Here is a 21,400-nt window from a genome sequence, read left to right as displayed (position 1 = left end):
AAAAAAGTGGAGAAAAGAAAATAGAAAAGAAAGAAAAGTAAAGAAAAGAAATATATAAAAATAGTTTTCCCCTTCATCACAAGTAAAGATAATTATAATAAAATAACATCCTCTCTTAAAATAAATGATCTCTTCTTCCCATATCCCATCTCTTATTTATAAACAAATCCTCAAAGCCTTTTTTTCAGTCCTGATCAGCAAAAGTCAATTAAGGATTACCAAAGATAACAACATAACTATTTTAATATGATCAAATAAACCAACTTTATATTCCTTCCTTTTTTTACTTTTAATAATCTTGAGTCCTTTCAAATTAAGTTCTAGAACTAACAGTAATTTCTTTTCATTTTTTCCTTGTCCAGTCTCACAAAATTCTTCAGAGCTTTAATAGGCCTCATTTGTGAATTCAATATATAAAAATTCTCCAAGACATTCTCTTGGTTTGTTATTTGTATGCCCTTTTCATAGTTAAGACATCAGTCAGCTTCTTTTGTATGTCCAATATAGCATCTTTTTCCATATAATTCTTGTAGCCTGATAGTTTAAAAATCTGCTTTCATATCAGTTTTGTCAGATAGAAATTGTTCCTCTCTCATAATATGTTTGAAACAGTCTATTTATAGATTACAGCCATTTTCAAAAATATCCTTTAATATGTCCAATGTTGAAATGTATTGCTTCATTCTGTGTTAGCAAGTCAAATTTAAGTGTTCTTCTCCTTTATTTATAATCTTTAGTTCCTTCTAGACCTCTCTAGTTTATAATCTTCCAAGTCTCATCTTAATTTTTTTAACAGAATCCAAAATAAAAAACATTTTCTTGCTGGAATGATTCTTACGATTACTTCCAAAATCTTATTTTAAATTCATCTGGATCATTAGTCTATTTGTAATTTTCCAAAATCAAAGTTCAAATCACCCTTTTGCTATTTATTCTAAAAGAATTTTTTAAAGTCCTTAAACTTGTATTTAAAACTTTTTTTCACTGAGAATTGAAGAAAACTCATTAGGTGCTGTAAATCCAAAGGTTCCTAAGATGGTAGCTGAAAAACAGTTAAGAAGCAATATCCAAAAGTGATTAGAAAAGCGAGTATGCAATCCCAGTGGTTTTTTTGAAAGTGCCAACTGTGGATTCAGCAAGATGGTCATTCCCTGGTTTCCCAGAGTTTAAACCCACCAAAGATTGCTCTTTTACAATCTACTAGCAAGGAGCAACTGTACAATCTCAAGTCCTCTCTTTGTTCTCTTATCTGGTATTGAATAGGCTTTAATAGATTTTACAATACATATCTGTTACAAGCCAGTTGTACTAAAAATATAAAAGTTGACTGAAAGCAGACATGCAAAAAAAGTAGAATTTCAGTCAAAGGGGAGATAATTATAGAACTGTGTACAAAAGAACTCTATTCAATATATAAATTATGTAAAATATTGAACAAAATAACTTCTTACATTATTACATTTTAAACTCTTACATGTTATTTATTTATATGTAGTAAATATAATGATTCTCAATTCAGTGGACTTTGGATACAACTGACAAAATTTTTGTTCAGACTTTTTTCCCATTTATAACAATTATTGAATGATGCAAATGACATAAATTAACAAAAGTGACATAAATTTAGTTTTGATATAGTGGACTTAACAGAATCTCTCCACATATTAAAAAAGAGTTTTCATTGTGCTTGAAAACATGCACAATCTTGTGAAAGGGTAAAATAAGATCCAGTCTATATTTTTATAACTTATCTTAATATACATCACATAATACTCACATCAATGCAGAAATTACAACTGGGTACAAATGACATTTTGAAATTCTCCACTAAACATGTTAGCAGAGAAGGTAGGTAGATGATTTTTCTGAACATCTCCAAGGGAAGGAGGCATCCTTCAACAATTTCTTGATGGACAGACTCGCTCTTATCGGTGACAATATCAATAAGCGGAAAAGTCTAATGGCAGATGTTCTTTCATGATGCGTTGCTTTTAGGCTTAATTTAATTTTGGATAGACAGGGAAGCTATGGAGGGAGGATTGTGCAATGAAAGATAGGATATTTCTGACAAAATTTAAGGCAAATACACCACCTTCCAACCATAAGAATTTCTCTAAATTTCTCCTTGGAATTAATGTCTAAAACAAATTTTCTTTTGTCACATTGAATCAGAACTGGCAGAAAAAAAAGAGCACAGTAGGATAGGAACATCTGTAAATTGAGTTTGGGCCTTGATAAACCACGGCTAGTTAATGTATAGCAGTCTTCCCAAGCTGATCCAGCTTGGAGAAATGTAGCCACACAAACAACTGCCTGATGCCAGCTGGCTGGGAAATTAGAGAATTGCAGTCCTAGTACATTGTATATAAGGAGATAATCAGGATGGAATCACCAGTTCCTTCTCTGCCAAGAGCTGAATCCTGACCAGCACACATAGTAAGATAAAGGAAGAACCCCGCCTACGTCTATCATCTCTTTTTATTTTATGCATATTTTTTCCAATAGCTTCTGTAGGCCAGAATGGTTAATAGAACTACAACATCACAAAAATGTGGGCATGTTTACAGCTAGAGCTTTCACTCTTGAACTTCTGACTCCCATTGAGAATACGTGCTTCTTGGCACAAAGAAATCTCTATAGAAGAGAGACACTGTTTGTCCCCCTTCTTTAAGCTTGTGTGCTTCGTATTCAAATGGCTTCAGAATTCAACACCATTGCTGGAAGCGTTTCCCACCCCAGTAGAGCTGGGAATTGCCAGCCCATGCAGTGAACCAGAAAAGCCAAAGACCTCATAAATATAACTGGATGCAAATTCAGCTCTATTCTAACAGCCACCTTTTATTATAGAAAATTGTAACGTCCTCTGTTATTTTCTGCTTTGCTTGCAGAGGCAAAAAAATAGACAATAAAACTCCAGATAAATACATACAGCTCTGGGAAGTTGGAAAATAAATATTTAGAATAGAAAAATAATCTGCAAAAGTACACAGGGGGCTACATTAAAGTAGCTTTTTTATTATGTACAATAAGGCAATATATGAAATTGAATTAAACTAAGTTAGAGTGACACAGAAGTGGGCTAGTTTAAATCTCTCCCTTGTCCCAAATGTTGGAATTTGAAAATCACTTATTTTGACAAGGGAGATCTTTGGAATGAGCCTCAGCCAAAAAGGAATTCAAGAACCTAGCACACCAAAGCCATATAGGAGGCACAATTTCCTTCCCCTCCTCCCTACTTAGGTATATTTTAGTAGCTTAAAATGAGGTAAGTTTGTAAACATTTATAAAAATAGGACTCTTTTAAATAGGAAAAAAGCAGAGAAATAACAACACCCCCGTCATTTTTAGAGCTTCTAAAATGTGTTAACATACATAGCAGCATGTGACATAAATTTGCAAATTTTCATTAGCAGCATATCATAGAGCCTGCATGAATAACAACAGAATACAATCATGCAGCGTGTGATGGATGTTGGTTTTATGCCATGGAATTCAGGGATTTGTTTGGTTGTTAAGTGTCATATTTATTCTACTGAGGCAACAGGAAAGCATCCTGTTTTTGGCTGGCAAAAGAATGACCCAACTTGGGCATCAACAGCAATTTCCCTGCCCACTGCCATGGGCCTCCCAATACTCACATGCTTCCTTGAGATGGTTTAATGCTTCCACTGAGCACTTCATTGGGTAATGAAACGTCCGCAAGAAAACAACCTAATTCAGAGAACATCAAGGGCCTCTCATTTCAACTCTGAACTACGAATATTCTCCTCTTAAATATAAATGGCAGCTACTCAACCTTTTGTCATCAGTCATTTGTAATGCCATCCATCTTTTGCATCTGGTGGGAATAAAGGAGAGCAGGCAGGAGATGCCCCTCTCTCAAATGGTGAGGAGGAGGGACAGGTGTAGAAAAGAGACACCAGAAATTTGAGGGCGATACAATTCTGTGGCACTTGAAAGTGCAGGGCTCTTGTTTATTTCTTCTGCATGGTGTCAGGTGTCAAGGTTCAATAAATGAGAAGTAAAATGGTGGGTTGCATATGTAGTGTAGCCTTCACCCCAGGGTGCCTAATCGTCCCTTGTCCAGAAATTCTTGATACTTTGTCATTTCTGATAAGGCATGTCAGAAATAAATGCAATAGGTTGTAGTTTGAAATAAAATCATGACACATACTTTTCCTAAAGTCAGACTTCACCAAAACAACTCCCTTAATCACAGTCATCAATATGAATTTTTCTGTCTGTTCTTAATGACTGAATACAAAAAATAAAAAGATGTGAGCTACAGCTGAGCAATTTTGTGCCAAGAATGTTTTTGTTTTCCTTGCATCAACTGGGAATTTCAATTTGTTTAATGAAAGGCTGGCATAAAGTTATTTGGATCCAGGTAATCTAAACCACCGCTCTGTATTTTGCACATGTTGGGAACTGGGAGGCAATAGATCGTGTTTTTCTCTGCCCGGCTTTCCAGATTGGACTCCTTTGGGGGTTCCTGAAAAGAAGGCAAGGTCTCCATTTTGGCCTCTGGTAATAATACCAGAATATGATTAGCTACAACAGTTGAAACCTTGGAGTATTCTTTTGCATCTGAAGGCAGAGGACCCTTTTCAGTTTTGTCAAGGCTTTCTTTCTGCTTGGGTAGCACAGCCAACACTCCATCGCTGCTGACTTTGTGAATCTCTACATAATCCATTGGCTTTGTGGATGTAAAAGGCAACTGCTCTGGAGGAACTAACCAGAATGCCTCTTGATTATGCTGAGCATTTAGAGACAAATTGGCTCCATCTTCCAGTTGGGCTGTTTTTTCTTTACTAACAGTCTCAATGGGTTCCGGAGGTTGTGAACAGCACTTTCCTTCACTTCTCCCCAAAATGGGTGACCTTTTTACATTTGTGGCTTTGAGTACCCTTTTGCAGATCTCTATGGCATCATGAGAGAAAAACTTTGGACTGTGAGAGTGCCCAGGCTGGTCTCCAGGCCATGTAGATGACTTTAGGCTCTTAGTAATCAACTGTGGGAGACACTTTTCAGGGTCTTGTTTTAATGTTTCTGAGAGTTTTTTTCTATCACCGTTCCTTTGAACCTCATCAGAATCCGGTACCTCTGCTGCAGGGGGCAGTTTTCTGACTTCCTTATATTTCTCTTGCACTAGAGATGGACTCTCACAGCTTCCTCTTCCTGAATCGTAGTCTATTTCCTGGTGTGCTGGCTTTACATGTTTATTGGGGTGAGTTTTTCCATGATTTGGCACTAGCTGCTGATCTTCGCTGTCATCTATCTCCAAAAATTCTATGAGCAGATCATCAGAGTCTAAAGTTGGAGGAAAACCCTGACAATCAAGAGCACTCAGCAATTCTTCAGTTTTTCCTGCCTGGAGAAAGATGAAATGCACCCTGGATTACTATAAAAATGATATATTGCATAAAAATGAGCTGAACACATTTGGGCCTACAGCAGAGGAGATAACAGATCTTAAAGCGGGTTACATTTTATGAAGCAGAAAAGTGAACATGATTGTTGAGCTATGATAAGGACTCCAATTCAAAAAGTTTCTGGAGATAGGTTAAAGCTGTATTTAATCTTATGTAAAAATTTTTACATATAACAACTGCTATATGGGAAGTGCTCCAGCAGCTGCATCTGAAATTTTGGAGGGCCCTGAAGCTCTAGCTTTGCATCCCTCATATATAAATAGGCAGTAAACTGGCATAGAATATCAAATAAACACCAACAAATCTGTTTTATGAGTGTTATGAGTTATGAGGATCAGAATGAGGAAATAATTTATTTGAAAGAGATGTTCAGGACATGTGAGCACATGTGAAGTATTAAACTGTTAAAGCAGCTGCATCTTTTCTTAAATTTGTGGGAAGCTTCAGAAGTTGCTTCTAACTGTTTCCACAAGCAATTGCCTGCATAGCTGCATTGTTTCCCTGGGGAAAGTAGCTAACTTTTCATTTTAAAAGATGCTTGGTACACACCCCTGCACCTTCCAAGGCACCACTTTTCAAATATTTGTATAGTCCTATAACGCATCTTATATGTTCGTCTCTTGAAAATATACAGTGACTCAATATTGTAGTTACCAAGGAGACAGACTATTGCATTGTGACAAATATCTTTATCCAATATTGTATCAAAAATGAGATGTGGTAGGCGGAATTTAGACTGCAAGGACCAGATAAAGCTCCCTATTCTCATTCCATGTTCCCAATCCAGAATAGAACTTCTGTACCAGTTCTTCTTCAAAGTAAATCCCACTCAAAGGAAATGTGTGTGTACTGTATATATCAAAATAGAGATCTTGTTTGTTTTTAGTTCAGGCAAATTAGCAATTTACTTATTTATTAAATTTATATATCACCCATCTTACTGTCAGGTGACTCTGGGTGGCTTACCGTATCATAAAAGCCAAACTACAAAGGTTTAAATATTAAATATTAGCAAAAATTAGATAAGAACCAGAATAAAAAGGGGGTAGAAATGGGGTCTTTTCTTAATCCAATAACAGTCTCCAGAATGGAAAGCCCCTTTTGGGACCCCGGGCCAATGGGCAAAGCCAGGTTTTGAAAGCCCTTGTAAATGGGGGCTGATCTCAGTTTAAGGGGCATGATGTTCCAGAGGGAGGGAGCCACAGCAGACAAGGGTCTTCTCCTGGACCCTGCTAGCTGGAATTCCTTGGCTGTCGGGGCCCACAGCATGCCCCTTATGCCAGAGCGAGTGGGGCAGGCCAATCCCACTGGGGTGAGATGGTTCCTCAGTAACTTGGTCCCAAGCATTGAAGTAATAAACCACACCTTGAACTTGACCCAGAAGCAGACAGGCAACCATTACAGCTTGCACAATAGAGGTGTTACATGGGCTACTCTAGGGTCCCCAAGAACAGTCTGCGCAGATGCATTCTGTGTCAGCTGTAACTTCCAAATACTTTTCAAGGGTAGACCCATGTAGCATGCATTGCAGTAGTCCAAATGCGAGATGATCAAGCTATGAGTGATGAGCATAGGAACTCACAATCCAGGAAAGGATACAGCTGGGCAACATCATGAAGTTGTGCAAAGGTTCTCCTAGCGGAGAAGTTATCAAGAGCCATGGTGGTGCAGTGGTTAGAATGCAGTACTGCAGGCTAACTCACTGCTCACTGCCAGGAGTTCGATCCTGACCACCTCAAGGTTGACTCAGCCTTCCATCCTTCCGAGGTCGGTAAAATGAGGACCCAGATTGTTGGGGGCTATATGCTGACTCTAAATCACTTAGAGAGGGCTGTAAAGCACTGTTGAAGTGGTATATAAGTCTAAATGCTGTTGCTATCATAATAATAACAGCAGAAAAGTTATCCATTTGGAAGGCAAAATGTTTCTTGCTTGATGTTCTTTTTGGTCAAAGAACATGTGACCAAACTATAGCAAACATAAACAAGGCATGACCAAAGAAAGGATTTTCACATTCTGCTGGTGAAGATCCAAATTCTCCTTTAACAGCTCACCTGTAACAGTTGAGCATCCAAGCCTTTTATTTTTGGACCTGGAATTGGTGGTAGAAGGCGAGCTATCATCCTGAAATGCAAAAGGAAGACAGAAAAAAACAACAACTCTCTTTCACACATCTTAAAGTTACCAAAGTTGAGAAATCCTCCTCTAGACTTTCTGAAATAAGAAGTTTCAGAAGGGATAAATATCTTCCCTCAAGATATTAGGCTATTGGGCTCAAATAATAGTTTGACGAAATACTAAATGATTAAAAACTCCAGATTATCATTCAGTGGCAGTATAGGTATAAGCTGCCCGTGGAAGATCATCTTTATATAAAATGATCTCTGGCACCAAAATGATTAAAATTTCCTCTGCCTCCTGCTCTTCAAGTAACTGATTATTTCCTGTTAAATATGAACTATGGCAAAGAAGTCAGAACTGGAATTGGAGTGGACAGAGAGAAATTTCAAAGCTTTCTCTCCAGGTTACTGGTCTGTTAATAATCACATCAATTTTGTGCCAAGTGGGAAGTCTATATTGTGTCTTTCCATTCCTGCTGTTTAAATGTAAAAAAATGAGGTAGCATGGATGTATTTAAGGCATTCTTAAAGTCACATATCAGAGTTAACGTGCAAGATTTTGATGCACAAACCTGACAGTGAGTTTGTGTTTTGGGACAAAGGAATTATCTACAAAACATTAAGTCATACTTTGTTTAGCCATGAATTACTGAATAAACACAATTAATTGGATTTACACAACATGCTAAGTTAAAAACTCATGTTTACAAGTCATAATATGCCAGCTTCAAATCAAATCAATCATATCTTTATCCACCCCATTCTCAAATGCTTATAGTTTGGAAAGTATTCTTTAAGTCAGTGGTTCTCAACCTTTTCTTCACTATGGACCCCCTTTAAATATCTTTTATGGCCATAGACCTCCAAGACTTAGCTCAACATTTAAATCATAATATTTCTTCAAGACTTTGCAGACCCCCTGTGATGACATTGCCCCCCCCCCTGGGACCATGGACCACAGGTTGAGAATCACTGTTTTAAGTGAATGCAATGGTTTCAGATAGACAATAGCCTATAAGAGAGGAACAGTGGCCTTTTTCCTTCACTGCTAATTTAGATTTTATGGCAGGTTTGTTTTTGTGCATCTTACAACATCTACAGTTGTAGCTTACTTGGTTTTTTTCAAAGCCAGTATCCAGATCAAGATCAAACAAGCGGCAATTGATAAAAAAACCACAACGATCCAAACAACTATATCCTTTAGGCTGATATCTGAGAGAGAAAACAAGCTGGTTTAAATTACATGCAGTTGCATATATCTTTATTAATTTTTTTAGAGAAGGAATTTTATTTGCATAGTTTTATTAAATCTCCACAATAAGTTTGTGATGTGAAGCTAAATTATAGTGCCTGAATGAGTCAAGAATATCAAGTTGACTGAACCAAGCAATGCCAACAAATCTAGAGAACATCACAGTGGCCAACTACAGTGGCCTGTAAAGATCAATCTATCTTGAAATATAAATGAATGAATGAATGAACGAATGAAGAGACTTAACAGTGTGTGCAAATTGACTTCCAGTCTTGCGCAGTAGCGTAGCAGCCAAGGGATTTTGGGGCTCTGTGCCCTTTGGCTGAATTTCTTCCTGTTAGGGGACCCTAAATGGGCCAGAAGCCACCCCGAAGAGGTGCCAAAGAAGGAAGGAAGTCCCATGGACCATGGAGAGATGGCGGCCGACCTGATCGGTCCAGGAGAAGCCTTCCAGAAACCAACAGGAGAAAGGCTAGCCTAACTTCAGAGTCTAGCCCAAGCTACAAGCAACCGAAGTCAAAAAGCACTATTTTAAGCTGATTGCAAACAGCGCGTTTGAATCTGGATAAGATCATCGATTTTCTCTATCCTACTTATTAACTTTCCTGGAAAAAAAAATTCCCAAGAAGCAAAAAATCTTCGAACGTGAAGGAGGGGGATTTTTGCCCCACCCTTTTACTAATGGAAGCGGCGAATTAAACTTTTTTTGGAGGACCAAAACATACAGAAATGAAATGAATTTGGATAAGTTTGGAATTGTTGAATGGTTAAGATTCTCATTTTAAAGGCAATTTTCTATTTTGATAATTTGAAAAATAAACTGCTATTGACATCTAGTGTAGATAAAGACTATGACAGCTATGGCTTTTATACAGGACTTGGCAAAATCTGGAAAAATGTAATCTGTGGTTGTGACCTTCAAAGCTATAACAATAGAGAACAGCTGTGACAAAAAAAGAAAACAATTTGGGTTGCAGACAAAGAGAGGATTATAAACTTCAGGAAACCTTTTTGAACCTTTTTGGATTATAAATACCTACTAAACTGTGACTCTAAAGCTATTTGCAGAGAAAAGAAAACCTCGATTCTTGACCACTATGGAAAATCAGAGACTTGAAGAAAGAACTTATCAAGAAAAAATAAATACCTTTCAAGAGGAGATATATGAGATGCTGCAATTAATTCAAACAACAATGATTTCAAACCACAAAGAAATCCAAAATAATTTTGAAAACATAAACCAATTCATCTCCAATTTAACTTTACAACAAAAAAAAATCCCAGGAAATAACAATAGAGAAGGAGCAGATAAAACAGATAACTGAACACAAATTCGAGGATAGAGACTCGAAGATGGAACTTAACACAACAAAGAAATATGATTTAACCAAAGTGGAAATTTTTTTACAAGAAATATTGGTTTTGGAAAAGGCAACTTATACTTTAAGACCACAAGACAAATTTGAGGATAAGAAAAAAGACTGGTCAAATGGATTGCAGAGACGTCAGGAACACCACTAGAACTGGAGAGACAAAGATGATAAGAGATACAGAGAGAAAAAGAAAGAAAAAGATTTTCAATAAACATGAAAGAGCAAATGCCTCTTACAAAGATATTGTACTTAACTTATTTTTTATATCTACAGTGACACCTACAAGAATATGGAAAGATTCTTTGACTCAGCAGAATATATTGATTAAAGATATTGGGCAAAAGAAGAAGGCCAAAGTGAAAATTAAGAAAATAGATGATGGGACTTATCAGAGAGAATATTTAAAAAAGAAACACCTGTTTGAATATGGTTAAAGTAATAGAAAGATTTTGGATATGAATTTTACTTTAAGAGGGAGGAGTCCCTCAAATGACATAGTACTCTCTCTCTCTTCTCTTATTTCTTGATATGAGTCATATAAAAGAGTTACAATGGCTTATATATAAAGACATATTTTAGATATTTAAATGTGATTGATTTTAAGAAAATTACAATGAATTGAAAAAAATGTTTTGAATAAGAGTTAAAAGACCAGATGACTAGATTTATTAAATGGAATATTTAAAGATTAAATATATTCTTAATTATGGTAAAAAAGAATGGAAAATTTTTGAAATAAATATGTATTAGCTTAGGGGAAACATGGACTTTCAGTAGTATACTATCTTTTTATCCCTCTTTACTCTTGTTCTTTTTTTTCTCTTTTTTTAGTCTTATTTATTCCTTAAGTAAGGTAAAAGTTATGGGATGGTTTACATGAGAAAAAATAGAATCAAATATCTAAATGTAATTAATTTTGAGAAACTCTTAACCAGTAAGAATATCTTGAATATTGTGGGAAAAACAAATGTAAACAAGAACTGTAAACGGGATCTATGATGAGGCAACCAGAATGACTAGATAGAAAAGAAATATTATTTTGATGTGATTATTATTTGCAGAAATATTAGAAAAAAATCATATTCAATTGTTATCTATCAAAACAATAAGAATTGTATTAACTTAAGGTTGGTAAAAGAGAACATTATAGGAAGAAGAGGAAATCAAGTAAAGCTATTATGTAGATTATAGATCATAGAAATCAATTGTTAGCGAATGTTTTTTAAATGTAAACCTAGACAACACACTGTTTACTGAATATTAAGGTGACCATGTTAAAAAATTAATAAAATATATTATAAAAAAACCAGTGTGTGCAAATTGCTTTACAATAATCTTTATTTCACTTGCTAGCAAAAGATATGCAAATGTTCAAGATGACTTTAGAAAGGTTGAGGAATAGAAAATATAACTGCCAATATATGATAAAGCCAAATATCAAAAAGGAAGTCAGAAACTGCTTCATTAATTATACAAAGACCTTTGATTGTGTTGATCCTTCTGAAGCTATGGAAAGTTCTTGGAAAATGAGAATTTCAGAACATCTCATTGCCCTCACTGAGAAACTTATATACAGGTCAGGAAGTCACAATACAGACTGAACATGGTTAGACAGACTGGCTCCAGGTGGGCAAAAGCATGAGAAAAGGTTGTATACTCTGCCCTTGTTTATTCAACCTATTTGCTGAAGAGAGGAAGAAAAAACACCCAAGGAACTCCACCCATTCCTGTCCTCAGTATGCCCTCTGAACAAGAAACAAGGATGCCACCATACCCATGGCATTATAGAGAACGGCACTTTTTTATGGCAATATAGTTTTCTGCTAGCTCAAGAAGTGGACGATGGTATTTAATTTTGCTGTGGGGAAAAGCCTTAAGCTAAACTGAACTTGTTCTTGGCTTCATAAGCCTAATGCCAATACAAGGCCAGGCAAAGGTTTACCTCACCTTTTTGGAGTTTAATATAACTCTTAGGGCTCCAGTTGCTCCAGATACCATGATCTGACCTGCATCGAACCTGAGCAACGTATCTTTCTCCTGGATTCACACTGAACATCTTATAAGACGTCCTTTGCCCAACAAATATTTTCTGGAAATATAAGAATATACACGAAAGAGCTTCTATATAAAACATAGAAAAAGCTTCTTTTGTTAAAAAAAAATGCAACAACAAAGTACAAGTAGCCCTGGTTTAATGAGCACAATTGGGACTGGCAACTATGCTGTTAAACGAAGTGGTCACTAAGTGAAACGCCAACTGTGCTAAAGCTGTTTACTTCAGCTTTCCTTCCCTTTACAGACCTGCAAATGCGAGGTCAAAAAGTTACTTTTTCATCAGCCGTGTAACTGCAAATGGTAGCTAAACAAGGCAGTTGCTAAGTATGGTCTGCTTGTATGTTAGTTATTTTGACAAGCAAAATTAATGGAGAAGCTAGCAGGAGGTCGCAAACAGTGACCCTGTGAACTTGCACTTAATAATGGCATGGAGTCTGCTTAATGATGGAAACTGGAAGTGTCAAAATGTCTGTCACTAACCTGTGTGGTCATGTGGTATTGTGCTTTATCTCTTAGCTATAGAAATTCTGGCCCCAATTACTATTGTTTGTTTGCTGCCCATCTCACCACAATGATTAAGTAAGGACTATCTTTATTGTATGAATAGACTAGAAAAGTGCACAGTAAAAATACTCGTACACATGTATCAGAGCGTACTATTTTAGGATATACTATGAACTGCAGCAATTATTTGCATTACATATACAAGCATATTGATAAATAAGGAAGTATTTTAAATGCTTGCTCAATCCCAAAGTTCTGAAGACACACTGTTTTTATGGTTTATTATTCAATATATAGCGTGAAGTATGGCAATTATTAGTTGTTATATTGACAGTGGTTTTTTGTGACCTAAAAGCATGCAGAATGTTTGGCCACCAAGAATGAAAACACTTACTTCCCACTCTTGTCCTTCTTCAGGCTTTATGTGTAATTCATACTCCAGAGTTAGCCAGCCAGATTTGACATCACCCAGAGAAGGCGGATTCCAAGTCATCAACACATATTGTCCATATACTTTTTTCTCAAATTCTAGGGAAAGATTTTCTGGAGGATCTGGCTGAACTGAAAAAATGAAGGATCAGGGATTTACAATCCATGAATGAAAATGGAGGCATGCCTTGAACATTAAGACTTGAGCTTCCCTCTCTTCTATCCTATTGTGATAGAACATACAGGGAGCTTTTCTGGCTACTTGTATATTAACTTCTTAAAAAGAGAGAAAGAAATGCTTCTTGTTGTCTTATTGTCTCCTTTCACTCTTCCTGCTAGAGAAAGAAGTCTCCCATGGCTAATTACCAGCTTTCATTTAAAGAATCAGCAGATGCAAGATGACAGTGTCCATCAAGAGGCAGCAAAAGGAACTGCTTTCTGATCACTTTCTCTTTCCCCAAGCGAGGGACTTCACTTCTCTGTCACTTTTTGTTGCTGATGCAACTCAGCTCCAGTTGAATAATGGGTTCCCCAAAAGGAAGAAGTGAGAGGATAAAGAAATGCCAGCAATGCATTGATGAGCCAGGATGATGTGGTTGGTTGCAAGTCCAGACAGAGAATCTACTGCCCGCACAATGTGACTCGCCAGTGTGGATGTTGTCTTAACATCACTTAATGTCTATGGAGATTCTCACTCATCCGGGTCATGGTTGTCCCAAAGGTGCTTTTTCTTTTTTTTTCTTTTTCTCTTACCAATTTTATTTATAATACAATTAAAAGAAACATTGGATATAACGTGACATTCCAGTATATATATTATCAAATTATTTCACATTGTACAATCGGTTCTTCATCTCTGACTATACATCTAAATTTTATATACAATACTTAAATCTATTTCTCTATTTGCTAACCTAAAATTACATATATTTCTATCTTAACGCTAGCCTATAATCCCAACCGTCTTCCTCGAATCCCTCCAGCAGTAAAATTTATCCCAGGTTTCGAAATAAACTGATCTACATTTGTCTTTCAATACCATTGTGAGCCTGTCCATTTCCGCACATGATAATATTTTATAGATTGTTCCCTTATTGTATTTCTCTGTAGTTATTCCCAACAGGAAAAGTTCAGGTTTTAACTCTAAGTCCAACATTAATATATCTTTCAGCCATCTTTGTATCCTGTTCCAATACTCACAAGCCTTTGAGCATTCCCACCACATATGATAATATGATCCTATTCTCATCCAAGAAGCAAAATGTCTTTAAGGAAAAACAAAGAAAGTCCAGTTGCCTTTAAAAAAAGCACCATTGGGACTTAACATCACTTATTTTAATCGGTTAGATGCTTAACAAAGCTACCATTGGCTGACTGCTATTTATAGATGATGGTCGATATGGCAATGTGGGTGGATTCTCAGGCTCTTTTGAACATTCTGCCATCTTTCCCATTCAGAAGAATTTGTACTTCATACCTATATTTGCTACATCCACGTAATAAGGGTCTGCCACACTACTCCCCATCTCATTCATCGCCTTTAAAGTAAAATTATAGGTAGTCCACAGCGATGTGTGCTTTTTATTAAAGTAACAGGAGTTGGGCCCCGCTGTTGTGTAGTCCGGGCATTCGTAGTATTTTTTATCTCTGAAAAACACAAATAGAAAAAAAGGGAATCACATCAGTCAGAGTGCTGAGCTTATTGGCCTTGTTTACCAAATTAGTAAGTTGTCCTATGGGGAAAGCTAAGAGCCAACTTTTCTAGAGATGCAAAATTATGTAACAATCCATGTAGAGTAAGGGTGGAGAACGATGGCCCTTTTATGACTTGTGGACTTCAACTCCTAGAATTCCTGAGTCAGCCATAAAGTCAGTCATAAAGGGGCCACAGTTCCCCACCTCTAATTTAGAAAATGATTTATAATTTTTACCTTTCTCTCTTATAGAACAGTGTATAATTTCTTGGGAGACTTCCTTCAGAGCTTGGCTTCCACCAGCAAGTAAAGGTTTCTTTTTCGGGAGACCGACATCCTGTGAAGATTGGCTTCCCTGGAGGCTGGCCTGTAAAAAGGGCATCATATAGTTAGCCCTTGATTTACAACCATTCAATTAGCGGTCATTCAAAGGTACAACAGCACTGAAAAAAGTGACTTATGACCAACCCTCCCACTTATAACCATTGCAGCATTCCTACAGTAATGTGATCAGAATTTGGGCCCTTGGCAAGTGGTATGTACTTATGATAGTTGCAGAACCCAGGATCATGTGATCACCATTTGTGAGCTTCCCAATCAGCTCCCGACAAACAAAGTCAATGGAAGAAGCCAGATTTGCTCAAATGCCATGTGATTCATTTAACAAGAGCAGTGATTCTCTTAACAACTGTGGCAAAAGGGTTGTAAAATTGAGTACAACTCACTTAACAACCATCTTGCTTGGCAATGGAAATTCTTAGACCAATTGTAGTCATAAGTTGAAGACTATCCTGCATTAACACCAGAGTAATGATGCCTTGGGAATATGCAAGTCTTCTAACCTATTCTACCTTCTTGTGAAGATCAATGAAGTTTAAGGACAAGGACACACCCTTATATATGAAAAATTTAAGCTACTGGGCAGTTTAAAAAATTACAAGTAGTCCTCAACTTACAAGTTTGTTTAGTGACTGTTTGAAGTTACAATTGCACTAAAAAAATGACACAATCATTTTTCACACCTATGGCCGTTGTAGCATCCTCATGGTCACCTTTGGATACTTGACAACTGACTCACGTTAATGACGGTTACAGTGTCCCAGAGTCATGTGATCTCCTTTTGAGAACTTCTGACAAGCAAAGTCAATGGGAAAACCAGATTCATTTAACAACCGTGTGACTAATTTAACAACTGCAGTGATTCTCTTAATAAATGTGGCAAGAAAAGTCATAAAATGGGACAAAACTCACTTAATACATTTTTCATTTAACAACATAAATTTTGGGCTCAATTGTAGTGGTAAGTTGAGGATTACCTGTAGTTATTGGTGACTCTTTAATAATTTACCCAGAAAAGATTAATGTAAAGTATAAATTTTGCTCCTTTGCAGTTTTCAAAAACTACTTATAATTTCTATCTTACTGCCAGGCACTCCAACTATCTTCCCCATTAGATTCTTGCTATTTGATGGGCTCTCAGTTTTATTTCTAACAATACGTTTTTCATTTTTGTCTGCTTCTGCCTTGTTATCAAGTTAGATTCATTTATCAGTTTGCTTTCTTCTATGTTTTCTTTCTTCATTTGAGCAAGACTTCATTTGCATGTTAACTATGACAATATAATGTTGAATTTGTTGGTTCTTTTTAAAAACTGTGGAATAACTTTTATTGGAATCTCTGTTGGAATCATTTTAAAATAAACCTCACACCTCTTTTGAGTCTCCTTTTTAAGACAATAAACACATGTCTTGAATCCCTAGAGATTTGGATATAACATAGCTGTGATGTTTGGAAAATATGTTACAGAAAAACTGCCAGCAAATTCATCCCTCCTGCTTATATGAGAACTATTTGGTTTATACAAAGCTGCAGTGTAGCTTTTGTCTATGGAGATTCTCAGTCATCCAAATCATGGTTGTTCCAAAGGTGCTTTTTCAAAAGGCAACTGGACTTTCCTTTTTTTCCCCCTTGAAGACATTTCACTTCTCATCCAAGAAGCTTCTTCAATTCTGAAGAACTGAACTGAACTGAACAGAACTGAAGAAGCTTATTATTATTGTTGTTGTTGTTGTTGTTGTTGTTGTTGTTGTTATTATTATTATTATTATTATTATTATTATTATTACCAAAGAAAGTCCAGTTGCCTTTTGAAAAAGTATCTTCGGGACAGCAGTATAGCTTTTATTAAATAAACTTGCGTGCAATATAGAAATCTATTCTTAAATATTCTGTAATTTTTCAGCTCTATGTTTTTGTCAAATATTTGATTTTCCAAGACAAAACATTTCAAGAGACTGACTCACCATTATGGAAGTGGATGTATCTTTCTGGGCTCCACAAGCTCCTTTCACCACGATCTGTTACACAGCGAACCTGAGCAGTATATTTCATTCCTGGATGCAAGTGAGATATTTTATATTGCAACTGCTGTCCCACAAAGTAATCCTGCAAAGGGGCAAAGGTAATGGAAACTGAAAAATTTGGCATTTCCAAGTTGCAACCCAAATCATATCAGTACATCAAATATATAGGTAATTTGAACCTGTGTTATCTAGTCTAGGTTGACCTTCAAATGGATTGGATTATAAATCTGATCATCTCCTTCTAGCATGGCCAATAACCTTATTATCTGGCAGTGTGTACAGTTTCATGGAAAAAACAACATTGGGAAGAGATCGTCTATAGCAGGGGTAGTCAACCTTGGCTCTATTATGACTCGTGGACTTCAACTCCCAGAATTTCTGAGCCACCTTAGCTGGCTCAGGAATTCTGGGAGTTGAAGTCCACGAGTCATAAAAGAGCCAAGGTTGACTACCCCTGGTCTATAGCTTTAAATATTCTAATCTTTTAGATCAGAGTAAACAAATAAATGTATAAAGTATTTCCAGATATTTCCAGATATAAAATATTTCCAGATATAAAATATTTCCAGATACTGTCAGCCAGATAATCCTATGGTTTACTTTATGCAATTGCTTCTAAGCCTCTTTGTTTTGGCCATTCCAGGCGTTTTCCTAAGAAAAAAGGCTCATAACAAGAATCATATAATCAATTGCCGGTTTTGTTTGGTTTGATGCCACCAGTGACACAGACCCACTTTGAATCACTCCCGCCCTCTCATATCATAAATAAATACTCAAGATAAAACATTTCCAATACAGTCATAGTTAAAATATATATTTTTATGATTGTAACAGTCATGGTTTGTGTGTGTGTGTAATACTCATAGTTACCGTATTTATTGGCGTATAACACGCACTTTTCCCCCCTGAAAATAGGGGGCAAATGATGTGTGCGTGTTATACGCCGATATAAGCTCTCCGCCGCCCGGCCCCACCTTTAAGTTTTTTTCCTGAAATTTCCCTCTTAAAATGAAGGTGCGTGTTATACGTCTGTGCGTGTTATACGCCGATAAATACGGGTAAATATATATTTTAATAACAACAAAATCAATTAAAATCAAGACGCTTATAATATTACCCAGCAATGCAAGCTAGTAAAATAATTTAACCCCGAAATGGAAACAGACTTTAAAACGGGATTCAAGAATAAAGAGGCAAGCAATGTAATTAGCAGAAGGCATGAGTGCGATATTTTGAAACTTGGTTACAGTGGGCCAACTTCTCTCTTGTAAAGATGATGTTGGAGAGGAAAATCTTGAGGTTGGTGTGGCAAGAGTTGGTACATCCCAACGACTTTCTGCCTAACTGACTTGCTCTAACTGATGAAGCTGGTTGGATGAGCACCAAAACGTCTCAAACTAACAAAAAAATTAGTCCAGGCGCCATGATCCAACCTTCAGATACTCTTGCAAAGACATTCCTGCGCTGTGTTAGGCAGGAGAAAATCCAATGCCGACTCTTTTCTGAGGACCATCCAATATGATTTCTGGGATAAATCTTCGTATCCATCTCACAGCTCACACTGAATAATTGCTTTTTTTGGTCCTTGTTCAAGAAAAAAAGTTTCTCAATTTAATGCGCCTTCTGGTATTTTAATTGGAGAAATGTCTATTTACTTGGAATTCTCAGAAACATTTTTCATTTGTTTATTCTTCATCTAAGGGACTTGCTTCTTTATTGCTAGCATGATAATACCACAAGAGTTGTTCACTCACTTAAAATGGCTGCTCCATGAAAACCTTTACGTAAAAGATAATGAAGATGCTGGCCTCACATTCTATAGGCCTTCCTGAAGTGAAATATATTCACCCATACAATATGTTTTCTGTAGCCCTTTTTCATTTTGCTTAAGCATCAACCTACGCTTAGGAAATCTGTTTATATGTAGGGTGTTCACTGAGCAGGTAGATTCTACCTATAGTAATCTTGTATTAGTTACTATCTATTGGAGCTTTTTAAACAAGACAAGAATTGGAATTTTCTAAAAAAAAAAGCGCTCCTTGGGCTCGGCCGCTATCTATAGCTATTTTTGACAAAGGGTGCCGGAGTGATAGTGAGTGACTGCAGTCTTAGGACTCCATATAGCCTTGAGTTAAACTTATATAGCCCTTAATCTAATTGCATTAGCCTTCAGAAACAGATCATTTCACAAGCCAAAGACCAATATACTCTTCTGAACCTTACAAACAAATATTGGAAGAGAATATCTGTAGCTCTGCGTTGAACTGTGGACTCCTTGGTGCTCTCTAAGCTTGGTTGTTTGCTTGCAGACATTTCATTGCCACACTGAGTAATGTCCTCAGTGTTAGACGAGAGTGGGATTTGTTCTCTTATCTATATACAGTAGCTTGCCCTGTCAACGTTGGTGCTGACAATTTGCTTTCTCCTTGATAGTTCCTTGATTAGGCTTCGGATCAGTAAGATACTGCACACAGTACCAGACAATACTGTGCTTTATTCCTGAGGCATGATCCCTCTCCAGCTGCATCATGCTCTGGAAATGAATGAAATCCATGTTTCACTGAGAAGAGTTAGGCCACACTAAAGACGTATTAGTCCTCAGATGTCAGTGATGGAGGTCAGTTCCTGGAAGGCTGTCTGACAGTAAGCCAGATGATTTGTCCACCTAGCCAATATTGCTGGTCTGTTGATTAGTGTTGGGCCATAAGAGAGGCTGAGTGCAAAAGAATGGAGGCCTTTGAACTAAGGTGCTGGAGAAGACTCCTGCGAGTCCCCTGGATGGCAAGGCGATCAAACCGGTCAGTCCTAGAGGAGATCAACCCCGACTGCTCTTTAGAAGGCCAGATCCTGAAGTTGAAACTCAAGTACTTTGGCCACGTAATGAGAAGGAAGGACTCACTGGAGAAGAACCTAATGCTGGGAAATATTGAGGGCAATAGAAGAAAGGAACGACAAGAATGAGATGGCTGGATGGAGTCACTGAAGCAGTAGGCGTGAGCTTAAATGGACTCCGGAAGATGGTAGAGGACAGGAAGGCCTGGAGGAACGTTGTCCATGGGGTCGCGATGGGTCAGACACGACTTCGCAACTAACAACAGCAACATTGACTAGTGTGCTTTCTAAAGTTTCAGGTGATGCACTCTGTTCCCTGATTCCATTACCTTGAGAAGCTGGACTCTGAGCTCAGGCCTTCCGCGAGCCAATGATATATTCTGCCCTGCCCTGCAGCCCGGTCCTTCCTACCTACTTTATTTTTCTTGCATACAGTGTTCGAATTTAAAGATATATAAAGAATCAAGCTCTACTTTGTGGTTTAAGCACAATCTCTGAATTGGGGAAATTTATTTATGTATTAAATTTATAAGGACAGCTGACCTTTCTTTTTCTTTTTTCTTTGCTAACTTCACTAGCAAAGCTAGGCAAGTTTCTTACCTTCCATTCTTTTCCTTCTGCAGACTTCAGTCGCAATTCATAATTACATAGTGCTGAATCACTGATCCGTGGAGGTGCTGACCACTTTGTCCACACATACATTATTCCATTTACCATTTTGACTTCCAAAGAGAGATTCATGGGAGGCGTTGGCCTAACTATGCAAAAGAAAATTCACATGTGAGTATTTTCCTCCTTTTACGTTTCTCCATGTCAGCTTTTCTCCATGTCTGGGAATTAAGTCCAATCTGGAAGACACCCGGCTCCAATAGTTTCAAAACAAAAGATGTAAGGTACATAATGAGAAAGACTAGTAGTTTAGCTAAGCCAGTATTATCCATCTTTGCAGCATTTCATCTTGAGAATCTGGTTACCTGACAACTCTTTTAACTATGATATCAAGATTCAAATCGGGATCTTAAAACCCATGAAACTTATGCTTTCAACTGAGCCATCGATCTTGTGAATGAGATCATCTCAGCCTGATATTATTTTTCTTCTTGACTTTCAACAGAACTGATGACCAGTACTGCTGGCCTCCTCTATATACATTGAGATTAGTTTTGAGAAAATCATAATGTTGAAATATTATGCCATCTTCTCTCTTTCTAATTATAGAGCAAAATAAAAGATTGAGTTTCATTTGGCTTCTGCTCTTACCCATTTCTTTTACGTCCACATAATGGGGATGAGATAAATTACTTCCTGCATCATTGGTAGCTTTTACACTGATATTGTATGTTTGC

The 21,400-nt window shown here is 37.0% G+C and overlaps 1 protein-coding gene across 1 annotated transcript; it reads right to left on the bottom strand.

Annotated features, from left to right (window-relative positions):
* Positions 1 to 4,341: 4,341 nt before the first annotated feature.
* Positions 4,342 to 20,795, bottom strand: LOC107299676 (prolactin receptor-like). The gene is made up of 9 exons (XM_029286829.1): positions 20,655 to 20,795; positions 17,163 to 17,304; positions 15,097 to 15,226; positions 14,643 to 14,812; positions 13,131 to 13,297; positions 12,125 to 12,266; positions 8,665 to 8,764; positions 7,487 to 7,556; positions 4,342 to 5,371 (listed from the first exon to the last, which is right to left on the bottom strand). The coding sequence occupies exons 1-9, from the start codon at positions 20,793 to 20,795 to the stop codon at positions 4,352 to 4,354; spliced, it is 2,082 nt and encodes a 693-aa protein (XP_029142662.1). The 3' UTR covers positions 4,342 to 4,351.
* Between the last annotated feature and the right edge of the window lie 605 nt (positions 20,796 to 21,400).

This window comes from Protobothrops mucrosquamatus, unplaced genomic scaffold, assembly GCF_001527695.2.
Source record: "Protobothrops mucrosquamatus isolate PMUCROS unplaced genomic scaffold, P.Mucros_1.0 scaffold5262, whole genome shotgun sequence".
NCBI lineage: Eukaryota > Metazoa > Chordata > Lepidosauria > Squamata > Viperidae > Protobothrops > Protobothrops mucrosquamatus.
This window is presented reverse-complemented; position numbering and strand designations above follow the sequence as displayed.

Coding starts and splice junctions, on each gene's coding strand:
- LOC107299676 (XM_029286829.1), bottom strand. CDS start 20,795: ATGAATCTCTCTTTGGAAGTCAAAATGGTAAATGGAATAATGTATGTG. Junction 14,813..15,096: donor CTGTTCTATAAGAGAGAAAG/GTAAAAATTATA, acceptor TGTGTTTTTCAG/AGATAAAAAATACTACGAAT. Junction 8,765..12,124: donor TTATATTAAACTCCAAAAAG/GTGAGGTAAACC, acceptor TTTCTCTCTCAG/ATATCAGCCTAAAGGATATA.